Source organism: Pristis pectinata, chromosome 11 (assembly GCF_009764475.1).
Source record: "Pristis pectinata isolate sPriPec2 chromosome 11, sPriPec2.1.pri, whole genome shotgun sequence".
In the NCBI taxonomy this organism is placed as follows: Eukaryota; Metazoa; Chordata; class Chondrichthyes; order Rhinopristiformes; family Pristidae; genus Pristis; species Pristis pectinata.
Window position 1 is genome coordinate 55,375,994 of NC_067415.1, and position 15,872 is coordinate 55,391,865.

At 42.4% G+C, this 15,872-nt stretch overlaps 1 protein-coding gene across 1 annotated transcript in view; it reads left to right on the plus strand.

The window, feature by feature from the left end:
* The window catches only part of cnmd (chondromodulin), a 48,685-nt gene extending 33,874 nt beyond the window's left edge, over nucleotides 1-14,811 (plus strand). Inside the window, exon 7 of the mRNA XM_052026483.1 lies at nucleotides 14,164-14,811. Coding sequence (XP_051882443.1) covers nucleotides 14,164-14,388 — 225 coding nt within the window. The 3' untranslated portion in view covers nucleotides 14,389-14,811. The remainder of the gene's footprint in view (nucleotides 1-14,163) is intronic.
* Nucleotides 14,812-15,872: the final 1,061 nt, after the last annotated feature.

A 15,872-nucleotide genomic window follows, 5' to 3' on the forward strand; every position in this document is an offset into this window, starting at 1 on the left:
TCTGGCAGTGCGGACAAGTCCTGGCCCACTCACTGACCTGTTTGCGCAGGCCATGCCAGACAAACTTTGCTGGCGACCAGTCGGACAGTAGATCTGATGGACGGTTGCGCCAACCCATGTACCGAGTCAAAAACGCGTCTCCGCCAGGCTGCAGGGACTATAGGGCGGGGCTGACCAGTCGCAACGTCGCAAAGTAGGGTCCGATGACCTGGAACAACCAAGAAATCTCGGAGCTGCAGACACGAGACTGCGGTTCTGTAGCTGGGCAGTTCGTCGTCCGGCTTGCTGTGCGTCAGCTAGGGCCGTGTAGTCGACACCCCAAGGGATAGGTTGTGGATGGTTGGTCTGGAAAGTGCATCAGCAACGACATTATCCTTTCCAGAGACATGTTGGATGTCAGTTGTGAACTCGGAAAATGTAGGATAAATGTCTCTGCTGACGAGCTGACCAGGGATCGGAGACTTTGGAGAAGGCAAAGGACAGAGGCTTATGATCGGTGAAAGCGGTGAAAGGCCTGCCTTCTAGAAAGTATCGGAAATGCCGGACCGCCAGATACAGCGCTAGAAGTTTCCCCGATCAAAAGCGCTGTATTTCAGTTCGGGCGGTCTAAGGTGCTTGCTGAAAAATGCCAAGGGTTGCCAGCGGCCTTCGAGTAGCTGTTCCAGTACCCCACCCACCGCGGTGTGGACGCGTCTACCGTGAGGGCAGTCGGGACGTCAGTCCTGGGGTGTACCAGCATCGTGGCGTCTGCCAGGGCGTCTTGGCCTTAACGAAAGCAGCCGCAGCCTCGTCAGTCCCAGGTGATGTCCTTGCCCTTACCAGCCAGCAGCAAGAACAGAGGGCGCATGATACGGGCTGCTGCAGGGATGAAACGATGGTAAAAGTTGACCATCCCAAGGAATTCCTGTAGGCCCTTTGACTGTGTCGGGGCGGGCAAAATGGCGGATAGCATCCACCTTGGCGGGTAGGGGTGTTTGCCCCGTCGCTGGTGATTTGTGGCCGAGGAAATCGATAGAGTCAAGTCCGAATTGGCACTTGGACGGGTTGATCGTGAGGCCGAAATCGCGGAGGCGGGAATACAGCTGGCGGAGGTGGGAAAGGTGTTCCTGGCAGTTACGGCTGGCGATCAGTATGTCGTCCAAGTAAATGAACACGAAGTCCAGGTCTCGGCCTACCGCGTCCATCAGCTGCTGGAAGGTCTGCGCGGCGTTCTTAAGGCCGAATGGCAATCCGAAAGGAATTCGAACAGGCCGAATGGGGTGATAATCGCAGTCTTGGGACGTCATCCGGATGGACCGGGATTTGGTGGTATCCCCTAACGAGGTCCACTTTGGAAAAGATGCGGGCCCCATGTAAGTTCCCTGCGAAGTCCTGGATGTGAGGGATGGGATAGCAGTCCGCGGTGGTGGCGTCATTCAGCCTGCGGTAGTCGCCACAGGGCCTCCACCCTCCGGTGGCTTTGGGGACCATGTGCAGGGGGGAGGCCCAGGGGCTGTCTGACCTGCGAACAATCCTCAGCTCCTCCATGTGACGGAACTCTTCCTTTGCTAGGCAGAGCTTGTCTGGAGGTAATCGTCGTGCTCGGGCATGAAGGGGTGGCCCTGTGGTAATGATGTGGTGTTTGTACCCGTGTGTGGGCCTAGAATTTGTAAACGAAGGTGCCAAAATCGATGGAAAATTCGGCTAGGAGCTTGGCGAAATCGTCGCCAGAAAGGGAAATGGAGTCCAGGCGCAGGGCTGGTGTGCTGATTTCTCCCAGGGATAGGTCCGGAGAGTAGCACTGTTAGTCGACCTGCGAAGGAAGCGGTTAGTCCACTCTAGCAAACAGGTTGTGGGCCCGAAGGAAATCGGCTCCTAGGAGTGGTCGGGCGACGGTGGCAAGAGTAAAGGTCCAGGTAAAACGGCTGCTGCCAAAGTGTAATTGAAGCGTACGGGTGCTGAAAGACCGTATCGTTGTACCGTTGGCGGCATTGAGTAGAGGACCTGGTGGCCTGTCACGAGTGTCGTGGCCTGTCGGGGGCAAAATACTGACCTCCGCTCCAGTATCAACGAGGAAACGCCGTCCAGATTTCTTGTCCTGAACGAATAGGAGGCTCTGTCGGCGGCCAGCCGCCGTAGCCATCAGCGGCGGCTGGCCCTGGTGTTTCCCTGAAACTTGCAGGGTGGGCGGCATCGACGGGCCTCCACACCCCACCTCTGATGGTAGAAGCACAGCTGGTCACCCGTGTCGTCGTCTGCGTTCCTGGGGCGTGGTTGCTCGGGTTGCTGGGGCCGGCGAGGCGGGCGTTGGGCTCGCGGCCTGGTGATTTGACTGACGGACGAGCCGCTCTCGCGCTTGGCCCTCCACAGGACATCTGCCCGTGCAGCCCCTCACGGGGGTTGCTGAAGTCGGCGTCAGCTAACAACAAGTGGATGTCATCGGGGAGCTGTTCGAGGAAGGCCTGTTCGAACATCAGGCATGGCTTGTGTCCCTCGGCCAATGCCAGCATCTCATTCATTAGGCCGGATGGGGATCTGTCCCCCAGGCCGTCCAGATGAAGCAGGCGTGCAGCGCGCTCACGACGGGAGAGGCCGAAGGTCCGAATCAAAAGGTCTTTGAAAGCCGGGTACTTATCTTCCTCCAGAGGCGACTGGATGAAGTCTCCAACCTGGGCGGCTGTCTCCTGGTCCAGAGAGCTAACCACATGGTAGTACTTCATGGAGTCGGAGGTGATCTGCCGAAGGTGGAATTGCGCTTCGGCCTGGTCAAACCAGACGCTGGGCCGAAGTGTCCAAAAGGTGCGCAGCTTGAGGGCCACTGCGTTGGCTGCTGCGCTGTCGTTCATTTCGCGGGTCCAAAAGCCGTTTGGACCATCGGGGTCACCAATGTAGTGGTTGCTACCGCGGAATAAAACAAGACTCTACTCGGAGGATTGCCAAACAGAACTGGTTTATTTTCCCGCCTTGCGCGGGCCCTTTAAGGGAGAATGTTCCCACCCAAAACAACCGGCAATGACGTAAGTCCTACGTCATCGGGACTTTCCTGCGCGCGGGTTCTCCCCGTCGCTCGGAAAGACGAGGCCCGCCGCCACCTTGGGCCTCGTCGCTCCGACGCCGCGCGACCCGACTGCCGAGCCGGTTCGCACCGACTAGACGGTGAGTCGCCACAGCCTCAAGTAAATAAGTATAAATACTATAAGTAATACAACATAAGATGTGATGCAACATGCTACAAACTGTTGTACAATAATTTGATCTCTGTTTTCTGTACCATCCACAGTTTTAACTCTTAACTGTGTCCTTCAACATATTCACATTCATCTTTCTGTCTCTGTACAGGTTACTAACCCCGTATGCAGTTCCTTTGCAAGTCATTAGTTAATTTTAAATATTTCTAATGCTTTAAGCTTGAATGATTTTGAACAGAACTCATCCTAGTGATCACTCAGTTGCTAAAGTCTATCCTGAGTCCTTTTTCACATCCCAGCAATCATAGCCATGACAACTTGAGTGGCATAGCTTTCCCTTTCAATTCTACCATCTTCATTGTGTTTATCTATTGTAGAACCATGAATAGAGTCATAGAGTTATATAGCATGCAAACAGGCCCTTCAGCCCAACTGGTCCATGCTGACCAAGATTCTCATCTCAGTTAGTCTCATTTGCCTGCATTTGGCCCATATCCCTCTAACCCTTTCCTATCCATGTACCTGTCCAACTACCTTTTAAATGTTGTTAATGTACCAGCCTCAACCACTTTCTCTGGCAGCTCATTCCATATACTGACCACTCTCTGGTTGAAAAGGTTGCTCCTCAGGTTCCTATTAAAACTCTTCCCTCTCACCTTAAACCTATGCCCTCTAGTTCTTGATTCCCCAACCCTGGGAAAAAAGACTGTCCACATTCACCCTATCTATGCCCTTCATATTTTATACACCTTGATACTATCACCCCTCATTTTCCTATGCTCCAATGAACAAAGTCCCAACCTGCTCAACTTCTCTGCATAACTCAATCCCTCAAGTCCCAGCAACATCCTTGTAAATCCCCTCTGCACTCTTTACAGCTTAATGGCATCTTTCCTACAGCAGGGTAACCAAAACTGAACACAATATTCCAAATGCGGCCTCACCAATATCTTGTACAACTGCAACATAATATCCTAACTTCTATACTCAATGCTCTAGCTGATGAAGGCCAGCGTGGCAAAAGCCTTCTTCACCACCCTGCCTACCTGCAATGCCACTTTCGTGTACTTGTACTCCTCTGTTCTATAACATTGCTAAGGGCCCTACCGTTCACTGTGAAAGCCCTACCCTAATTTGTCTTCCCAAAATGCAACACCTCACACTTATCTGAATTAAACTCCAATATAGGAATGTTTGATGTTCGACCATTAGCACAGCAATGATGGTTCAACTGGAGGAAAAGTTTGAGATTATCAGCATCCTAAAAGGTTTTTGTCTGATGAAATTCTGATAGTTCTACTTTCAAACAACTGTTGGAGACAGGAGTAAATGTATTTTGGCACCGTCTTGCTTTTTATGTGTTGAATTAACCTTTGCTGACATTCCCACATTGCAAGACTCCAGAAGACAAACTTGTGTTTGTATAAACAAATACCTCAAGATATCCTTTTAGATTACAGCCTGTATGAAACATTCAGCACAGACACTACATTGCCCACAGGATCTTGAGGTGAAAATTTCAGTCAATCTTGGTTCACAATGAACTACACATTCTTCCTGAAGGATTTTTTGACTCCAGGGATCAATAGAGACTTTATAGAAAATGTATTAGTTAAGTAATTAAACTCTCCACAAAAGAACTCTTAGGATCACAATGTATAATCTGCCATCATTTGTTTGACCTTCAGCGTATCAGCACAGCCTTTGGTCAATTGAGGAAGTGGATATTTAAAGATCAGAACCTCTGACCTGGCACAAACACTTGCCAACAGCCCTGGCATTAAGCCCTTGGTTATTTGCAGCTGGCTATGTTGGGTTGGTGACATCATTTGAAATTCTCTCTTTCCCCTCTCTCTTTGTCTGCCTCCATCTCTCATTCACCTGCTACAGTCTTCCAACTCCACCACCACTCCCCTCCCCTACCTGGCACAACCTGCCCATCATCTTACACCCCTCCTCAGTCCACCAATCACTTCAGACTCCTTCCTCACCACTCCCCTTCTCCTCTTTACACTGGCCAACTCGCCTCTGCACTCTCAGTCCTGATGCAGGGTTTTGACCAGAAATGTCGACAATTCCTTTCCCTCCACGGATGCTGCTCAATCTGCTGAGTTCCTCTGTTTGTTGCGACGTCATTTGTATGCCTGACACTGGTTTCCCAAAACAGATATTCAGTTCTGACCTTTACCATGGGAGGAGATCCCCAGGGGACAGAGAGACGGGACAGATGTGCTGAAAGTTTCTTTGAAGACGTGCAACATCCCCAGTGACTCCTCTGAATCTTGGGCCAAAGTGGAGAAACAGCTTGCAAAATGATATTAAGAACCTCAAGGCCATGTATTGAGGGCACAAAGAAACCCTGTGTAGGTGATGGAAGAAACACTCAGTCACACAAACTATCCACCTACCCACTGTGTTGGCCAACTCCTGCCCCATAAGAGCCACCTTAGAATCCACAAAACCAAATTGGAAACAAATCATCCCCAATCCTGAGGAACTGCTAAGAAAGAAGAAAGCTACTTTCTAATAGAAACTATTTAGAAGAAATAGGCAAAGTTGAAAAATGTAGATTTAAGTTAATAAACCTCTTTGCTGTCCATCTCTCAAAAGAGTGAAATGCAACTACAATGTACCTGCTGATATCAAGCTGCACATCCCTCCACGGGGACTTTCTTCCTGGCCAAGCCTCAAAAACTAAAGCTGGTTGGGAACTTTTCATGCAGTAAGAAACACTAAATTACCATGCAGAGAAACAACTTGTGAAGTAAAAAGAGGTCTAATCAATGTACTCTATAAATATTCTGCTGAGAAGGAAAGGATTTATTTTAACACAATCAAATTATACAGATCACTTTTATAAATCACTATGCCAAGATCATTTACAAAAGATATCTGTAATGCTTACATTTGTACTTACAACAACATTTGAAAATCTGTCCAGAATTTAAACTTGCACAATATCAGTAAACTGACAATGAAAATCATACATTTCAAAGGCTATTTCAGCCACCATAAACGATTAAAATGCCACTGGGTCTACCAGCCTCTGAAACCAAATGTCAAAAAAATTTTGTAATTGGGCCAGGCTCCATTGTTACAGGTAACAGCACTGAGAATGTTATGAGCAGTTTGTGAGCATGGTCACAAATAATTATACCCTGTTATCAGAATTGTTAGTTTTATGGTGTCCAGATTATTGGATTAAAAATGATTTAAGTACAAACAAGTGGCTCGTGGGTTTAGGTTAGCGCACAATCCATTGACCTCTGGGATCTGCATATGGATCTTACAGCTACTGATCAAGTCCAAGGGTTGAAAGTCTTTTCTTGCCTTCTGCAAGGGCAAAAAAATGAAACAAGTTGCAAGTTACTTATTCAGAATGGGCATCAGTTCGTAAAGTCAACTCACTCATAACTTATCTAGAAAAGTATGTAAGTGTCAGTCAGGTGGAGTGGGATGTAGAAGACTCAAAATAGTGCAGTCAAAATTATCCTGGAAGCCCAAGTTACCAAGATCATTATAATGTTCAGCAATGATCATTCTTAGCAGGAAGTTTAAAGAGCATTTTAGAATTACACACAAAAGAATATTCTTTGTTTTTTTAATATATTAACAGTGATAAATATAGTTATATAAATACTTGTGTTACTGGATTGAGTTTTTAGGGTTGTATTTCAATGGAGTTCTGAATTGTCTTTATTTGTTGGTGCATAGATAAGGTGCTATCTAATGAAGGGTTAGTAATTGTACATGCCCCTGATGCATTAGGATTAATTTGACAATGCAGATGTAGTATTCTGTGGTAATGAGGGACAATGAATATGTAAGACAATTGCTGCAATATTGTAGTAAACACTTTGCATTGGCACTGTCATGTTACATGTGCACACTAACTCAGGACCATATATACAATATATACTTGTGTATTTTTTACGTGTGTTACAGTACGTTGTGATGATAATTCCAACTCAAAATCCCTATAGAGGATGTTTTTGATTGTTGTCTGCCAAGTTGTCGTGGGAATGAAAAGAAATTTGACAGAGGAGTGGGCCTTGCAGAATATTTTAAATGTGCCTCCTAAGGGAGGACCCCTTTGTGCTAAATGTAATGAAATTGTAAACCTATTTATAAAGATTTAATGATTTCATTATCGCAAAATCCATAAAAGAAAGCATCCACAGTTAATCAGTCAACGATTGCCAGTTTTGATTTTCTTGGACATGGCTGCCACATGACCTTATTCTAAAGAAAATATGGACTTGAAATTATGGGCATGACAGAAAAAAGGACTTAAGTAGGAAGAGTTTTTAAAAAGCACACACTATATTATCCCAATGCTGTCTATCATTCGGATCTCAAATGTGCCATGCACTATAATTGATTCACTCATAAATAATTGAATCTGACAGTTCTAGCATTAGTCAGTGCATATCAAGAGCTAATAGGGATGACAGTGAAACTATCCTTGGTTGGAATAATGTACATTTGCTATAAAATTGACTTAAAATTACAGTTATGATAATGCTGAATATTTACATAGACTATGTATGCATTCCACATCCCCACTGAAATCTCTAGCTATATTTTATCTACTACTCAATTTGCCTCAAGATGTTTTTAGTGTTTTGGCCTGTTTATTAATTCATAACATTCAATATCCAATTTAGTATTTGATGATCTTTTCTGAGTTGGTAGAAAGGCTTGAATGACATTTAAGCAATAATGTAATTCAATTGATTGGTATTTATATTATCTGGGAGGAAAGCTAATATATATTTCTACTTGTGTTTGACTCAGGTGACATTATAGTAGGAAAACGTAAAGTTCAAATAATGAAAACAATTGTTTGCAATATTTGCTAAATTTGAATCATCCTGCTTCTCTTGATTGAATTTGATTGAAGTAGACCATGAGCCATGATGATGGATCATGATCATCTATGTATACCCAAGCCAATGTGAGATTTTGCTTCTTAAGCAAAGATCATTCTTCTCATAAGAGTTTGTACATACATTGATCATAGAAAAGGCATCTGATGTCAAGGATTTTTTTTCAATACTCGTTTCTGTGATCTGGACAATGTTGTCAAGACTAATATTTTTTGCCCATTGTTATGGATTAGGTTACTATTGGTGAATGTCTCTTTAAGATATGGCACAGTGGTGTGTGTGTGTGTGTGTGTGTGTGTGTGGCAGAATGATGACAACAGAAGATGACGTAATGATGTTCTTGGAGCAGACAGTCAGAGTCAGTCAGGAGAGGGAGAGAGAGAGAGAGAAACACCAGCCTGCTGGTCTCTGTATCGATGGATGAAAAACAGTAACTGTCTGTCACTACAATCCACGTATGGATTTTTGGAATAATCCAGTGGAGTCCACTTTGTCGTTAACCTGGAGTGGGAAACAAGTATTTGTGTGGACAGCCACGATTCGAGTGCCTTTCGGGGTGGCAGATACTTTGGAACAAAGCAGTGGAGTCCACTTTGTCATTAACCTGTGGTGGGAATCAGGTATTTGTGTGGATGGCCATGATTCGAATGTCTTTTGGGGTGGCAGATGCTTCGGAACAAAGCAGTGGAGGAGACACTGCTGAGTAGACACTGAGGTGTCGTATGGGTTCCATTGTGGAACATTTGGATTTCGTAATGTCTCTATTTTCTCTCTACGTCTTGTCTTCAGTCAACGGTGGTTTTGCAGAAGCCTTTGCTCACGTTTCACCTTACGGCTTGCTGAACTGAACTTTGAGAACCATTCCTGGACTTGGAGTTTGGGAATTTGCCACACACACACTTCGAGTTTAGTTTTTGGGGTTAATGTTTAAGTTCTAACATTTTTACTTCTAGCATTCTAACATTTTTACTTTTATTTTTCTTATTATCATAAGTAGTTATTAATAAAATAGTTTTTAACACTTATACATGACTCAGTGTGTTTCTTTTGTTGCTGGTTTGTGACAAAATTGAGGGCTCATCCGGGATAGTTCCCCAGATTGACGAGAGTTGTCTGGGATCAAATCCAAAGATTGACGAGGGTGGTCTGAAAATGAATTCAAGACTGGTACTAGAGGTCTGGGTTTGAACAAATTGGGGTCTTAGTGGATGACTGATTGTGGTCAGTCTGATAAAATTCTTTTTAATTGGTTTGTATGTGTGGAAACCAGCAACAATGGATAAATTTTTGAAAAAAACCAACTCCTGTAGGTTTACAGGGGATGAGGAAGCCTGATTTGGTGAAAATTGCTGCAGAGCTACATCTTGAGGCAGCAACACAATTTATGAGAAAGGCAGATATTCAGAGACTGATAGCTGGCCATTATGTGGAGAAGAAGGCATTTGAGGAGGAGATGTTAAAACAGTTTCCTAGGAGTGAACCGGTGATTTCTGAGGCCCAGGTTCAGCTGGCAAAGATACAGGCTGAACAAGAACAAACTCAGCTGAAGTTTGAGGCTGAGGTAGAACAAAGGAAACTAGAGTTGGAACAAACTCGGCTGAAGGTAGAGACTGAGTTAGAAATGAAGAAGATAGAGGCTGAGGAAAGGAAGAGACAGAGGCAGCATGAGTTAGCAATGAGACGAAGGAGGTTTGTTAGAGCTAGAGCTAAAGAATTAGTCAAGGCCGATAATCCTGTGCAGCCTGAAGTTGTTCCCTGTAACAGCCCGAAACAGAAGGCAAATTACAATGACTTGGCTGAGACTTTTCTGTCTTCACTGGAGGATCAAAATCCTTGTATTGAGCCCGAATTTAAGGATTTGTCTTTGTCCAGGAAAGAATTTATAGTGGAGCAGACTAAGGACCCTGAGCTTACTGAATTGAGAGAAGAAGCACTCTCAAGTGATGAGATGGTAGGAAAACCTAATCAAAGTTCCCTTGTGGTTCCTATTCCTGTTTTTGGTGAACCCTTTTTGAAGGTAGTTGTGGACTGTGTTAGCCCATTGCCAGAGGATTGGGATGAAGGAGATCATTTGCTTTTGTTTTCAATGAGACAGTTAGCGCAGGAATCCTTAGGTTTTGAATTCGTGTCTGGACATCGAGAAAGAGAAACTTTAAAATTGCCAGGAGAACAATGGGTTAATTCGCTGGATTATTTTCAGAAATTTAAGAACCTTGCTGCAGAGCTAAACCTTGAAAACCCTTGTTTTGAGAAAGACGCGATGGTTGCGTCTGGTGAAGGTCAAGTTAGACTAAGCATTGGAGCAGCAAGGCTGGTAAATGAAAATATTTTGAGAAACATTGAAACAAAATTGGAATAATTCCAATTGCAACAAGGTCAACACGAGAGAATTAATTTTGTTTGAAAATGGATAAAATGGAAGTATGAACATGTGATACGTCACATAGTCACATGGAAGGCAATCAGCCATGACTTTCCCGATATTAAATGGGAAACATGTATCTTTACTAATCTGATATTCTGTAATTGTGTAGAATGATAATTATTAACACATTACTAACTATGCGCGGTTAAAATTTTTTTGCTCTTGTAGATTAAATTTTTTTTTAGGTGGGAGGTGTGTTACGGATTAGGTTACTATTGGTGAATGTCCCTTTAAGATATAGCACAGTGGTGTGTGTGTGGTGTGATGACGACAACAGAAGATAAGGATGTAATGACGTTTTTGGAGCAGACAGTCGGAGTCAGTCAGAAGAGAGAGAGGGAAAAACACCAGCCTGCTGGTCTCTGTATGGGATGGATGAAAAACAGTAACTGTGTCTGTCACTACAATCCACATATGGATTTTTGGAATAATCTGGTGGAGTCTACTTTGTCGTTAACCTGTAGTGGGAATCAGGTATTTGTGTGGACAGCCATGATTCGAGTGCCTTTCGGGGTGGCAGATGCTTCGGAACAAAGCGGTGGAGGAGTCACTACTGAGTAGACACTGAGGTGTCGTATGGGTTCCATCGTGGAACATTTGGATTTCGTAATGACTCTATTTTCTCTCTACGTCTTGTCTTCAGTCAACGGTGGTTTTGCAGAAGCCTTTGCTCACGTTTCACCTTACGGCTTGCTGAACTGAACTTTGAGAACCATTCCTTGACTTGGAGTTTAGAAATTTGCCACACACACACACTTTGAGTTTAGTTTTTGGGGTTAATGTTTAAGTTCTAACATTTTTACTTCTAACATTCTAACATTTTTGCTTTTATTTTTCTTATTATCATAGGTAGTTATTGATAAAATAGTTTTTAACACTTGTACATGACTCAGTGTGTTTCTTTTGTTACTGGTTCATGACACCATTCCTGATTGATTTGAGAAATTGGCCATAAAAGTTCTTCTTGAACTCTGTAGTCTATGATTGGAATAGTTTGATACAGGGGAATGACTTGTTAGGCCATTCAAAGGACAATTAAGGGTCTGCCACTATGGTATGAGAATGGGACCTGCAAAACCAGACTGGATTTTTACGAGAATCCAATAGCTGTATAGTCACCTTTATTGCTTTTTAAAACTATTGTTTTTACCCTGTACTAACTCAATGCACTGTGTAATGAATTGATCTGTACAAATGGTTTGCAAGACAAGTTTTTCACTGTACCTCGGTACAAGTGACAATAATGAACCAATACCAATACCTGTCATATTGGCTATTTAATAAAGAATAAATACTGAATATTTCTGAACATACAATTTTTTATTTAAAAAAAGTGGCACTGAAATATAGTTATACTGCAGCTGATATGAATGTAAGGAGTATGAATTACCTACCAGGTAGTCACATATTTCTTGCCAGAATTTAAATTAGCAACATACCTTGGTCAAAATTTCAAAATTATGGAACAGAGGAGGCCATTCAGCCAATCATACTGGTCCTTTAGAAGAGTAACCCAATTTGTTCCTTTATTTTGCCTTTTCACCAAAGCCCATTATTGTTTTTTTTCTATTCATGCATACATCAAATTCCCTTTAGAAGATCATAATTGTATCTGTTTTCTTCCTTTCTGAGCACTGCACATCATAATGGCGTAATGAATAAACAAAACTCCCTATCTTCCCTCTAGTTCTTTTGCCAATTATCTTAAACTTACTGACCCACCTACTCATGAAAACAATTTCTCCATATCCACTCTATCAATCAAAACACTTCATAATGTTAAAAGGTATTATTTTATCCCTACTTAGTGCAATCAGATTCCAAAGAAAATTAGTTTGTGTGTCAGGATATTATGACATCAGTGAATATGCCCTTCAACTTTGTAAAACTTGACATTTTGTGTCCTTTTTATGAAGAGTTAATGAGATGCATGTTAGCACACTGATGCAGTGATTGATTCAAATTTTCAGCTGAATGAACTGAGGTCTCAATCTCAGGAGACACGGGCTATAAAGTGTCGCCAGAGATTATGCTTTTCATAACCTTTTCGATAAAATCTTTCGAGCCATCACAATGAAAGAAGGCCGTGCACATAGCACTGTAAATTTTTGCCTTCTGAAATAAAAAGAATGGGAATTGCAGATGCCGTGCAGTGCTGGGAAGGCAACAAAGAAGACACTATCTACAGCACACAAGCCACATATATGAATGCAGAAGATTCCACTCCCCTACCACCACCCCCACCCACCTCAGAGAACTTTCATTTTTCCCATTAAGTTTAATAAGAAGTTACACAAAAGCAGCTCAGGACATTGTAAATGGTGACTGTCAATCAAAATGGATTTTCATCCATTTAAGTGCATTTGTATCAGAAGGGCAGAAATTATTCTTGGGATTCTTAATGTGTAGAAATTTATTTAAGTAGCAAAGAGATTAGTTTGGTATGTACGTGTTAAGTACGGGTATAACACCAACAGAACTTTCCACACTATGAAGGATGAATGCTTGTCTCCTATTCATTGGTGGAAAAAGCAAGTGGAAATCACTCCAAATTTTGCAGGGCAAATGAAAAAATGTCCTGCAAAATTCACTTCCTGATATTTCAGGAAGGGGTTGACTAAAACACTATAATAATAATTAAAATTAACAATTAGTGTCATACAGCACAGAAACAGGCCCTTCAGCCCACCACATCCAATTGTTGTACCCATCTATACTAATCACCATATTAGGTCCTATAGCCTGCTATGAGTTGGTGATTCAAGTGCTTGTTTAAATGCTTCTTAAATGTTGTGAGAGTATCTACCTCTACCACCTCCTCAGGCAGTGAAGTAAACATTATTCCAATTCCCCATATTGTCTTAATTCCCATTTTAGCACTGTGTATTCCATCTCATAGTATGTTTGACAAAGGTTATCAATTCTCCATCTTTTTCCATCACTATGGAATCATTCAGATTGAATGGAGTGATCCAGTTGGTTTGGAGAAACATCCTGAAATGAGGGAAGACGGAGGTTTGAGCATATAACTCACTGAATTTTCAATCTCAATGCAGTTGCTATGGGAGGTCGAAAACAGCATCCAGGGGTTGGCAGGGAGAAGTGTGCTGGGATGATTAGTAGCTGTGGAAATGGGGAGAGTGGGTTTGGTGAGAGATGAGAAGGAATAGAATTAACCTTTTGGCTGATCAATCCAATTGCCAGTTCAGTATAGTATTGGTGGAGGTCTAGAAGCCAGTGAACTGAGTCTTCTTGCACTGGGAGGAGACAAGATGGAGCACAGGAAAAAAATGTAGCTGACTGTCTTAAAATCCTGGACACGGTCTGCTGAAGAAATTCTGTGACAGTTGATGCCTTAGTCCACATTGATGAAGATTAGGTCAAAAAGGGTGATAAAGCACTTTTTGCTGAGTACTTTTTTAATTTCTGGCACATGAGTTACCAGACCAGTAACTTATTGCCAATTTGTTTATACTGATTGGTAAAGGAAATTGTAAATTCATAACATAAAATCTGCTTTTGACCTCAGTACAGTTCTGAAATCAATTGTTATTTTTCCTTGTTTTTCCTTGTGTGATATTTTACTATGAACTTAATTACTTGGAAAGGAATGATTTTCAAAGAAAAAGGAAAAGTAAGTTCAAACTCTTGCTACATTAAAATCTCTCTTTTGTCGTTCCAGCGGATCTTAGGAGGCGAGGGTGCTACCACGACTTTTGACCCCATGCTGGATCACCAAGGAATCTGTTGTGCTGAGTGCAGGCGCAGTTATTCACATTGCCAACGTATATGTGAACCCCTGGGTGGCTACATACCCTGGCCTTATAATTACCAAGGGTGCCGTGTTGCTTGTAGACTGATTATGCCATGCTCCTGGTGGGTAGGACGTATTCTTGGTATATTGTAAGCTGCTAGGAAGTCACGCATTTTAAATAAAATGCAGCCCCATGGCAAAGAAATATTGGCTATAACTTTATTAACAGTCATTTTTGGAAAGAATTTTCAGATTGTCGTGCAATTCAAGGTGCCTTTATAATCTTACCTATTAAAGCACCTCAGGCTATAACAACATACTTTCTGCAGATGTACTATAACTTGAGTTTGGGTTTAAAGTTGAAGTGGTCCAAACCAACCAAACAGTGTAAAGCCATACCACGTTATGCAAAATAAAATTGCATAAGATGAGCTTGTTTATTTAGAAAATTGTGCAGAGCTTCGTAAATGTGCAATAAAGCATACAGCAACATGTATGTGTGCTTAGATCTTTATTTGTACAGATAATATTGGTGGTGTAAATGTAACTCTGGAATGAAAGGACCCAATTAATACAACAGTACTGGATGGCTAGGACTGTAAAATGTCTTCTGTTATTAAGCTTCTAGAGTTTTCATTTTCCAGTTATTAAAGAATGTTGTTGCATTTGTGTGTTGTTTTCCAGTTTAATTCAAATTCCTCAGCTATGTGCAGCATAAATGTTCCAAAAAAAATCAGCCAGATTTCATAGGTTTTCTGGTAAATAAAATAAATAAAAATGTAGGAATATGTCCTACTGATTGTTAGTAACAAAAATGTTTGTGATTTATATTTTGTTTTAAGTCTAGTGTCAGTGGAATGTGGGTTTGACAACCACCATCCCCCCCTTTCCCCCACCCACATACTAAGCATTTGATATCAGACTGCTTTAAAAACAAACTTCTTTAAAGGAGGGTGGAAATATTGGAGGCAACAGAATGCTTTAATGCTCCTAAGCATTCACTATGAGTGCAGTTGGTGGAAGATAGACAGGAGATGGATAGTCTGCAGCCTAATTAGCAACATTCCATGCCTGGTCTATATTAGGAAGTAAAGTACTGAAGCTGTATCATCAAAATAGTCCAAATGCTTAAACAAGTACATACATATCCAAAACCAAGAAGTTTGTGGTGGATTATAACATCCAACATTTCAGATAAAATAAAACAACAAGGCAGGAGCTAAATTAGTCACTCCTCCCGATCTGGGAGAATATATTGAACAGGCCACTCAAACAGATTACAGGTCCTCCCCAGCATACGAACTCCCGACTTATGTACAGACCATACATACATACAAGTGTTTGGGAGACCAGGTTGGAATTGCCAGCTGCTGTGTGAACTCGGTTCGCAGCCTCATTTCCGACCTATGAACAGTTTGAGTTATGAACAGGTCACAGGAACAGAACCCTGTCATAACCTGAGGAGGACCTGTACGTGTAAGTGGGAAAAGAGGAGAAACAATTAACAAGCATTGAATAAAAAGTGGCAGAAATGGGTGTCAGGACAAATATATTGTGATAACGTACAGAAACCCAGGTAGTGTTCTGCTTCAAGGCAGACACACAAGATTTGAAAAGAGGAAGTTTCATGGTTTGAA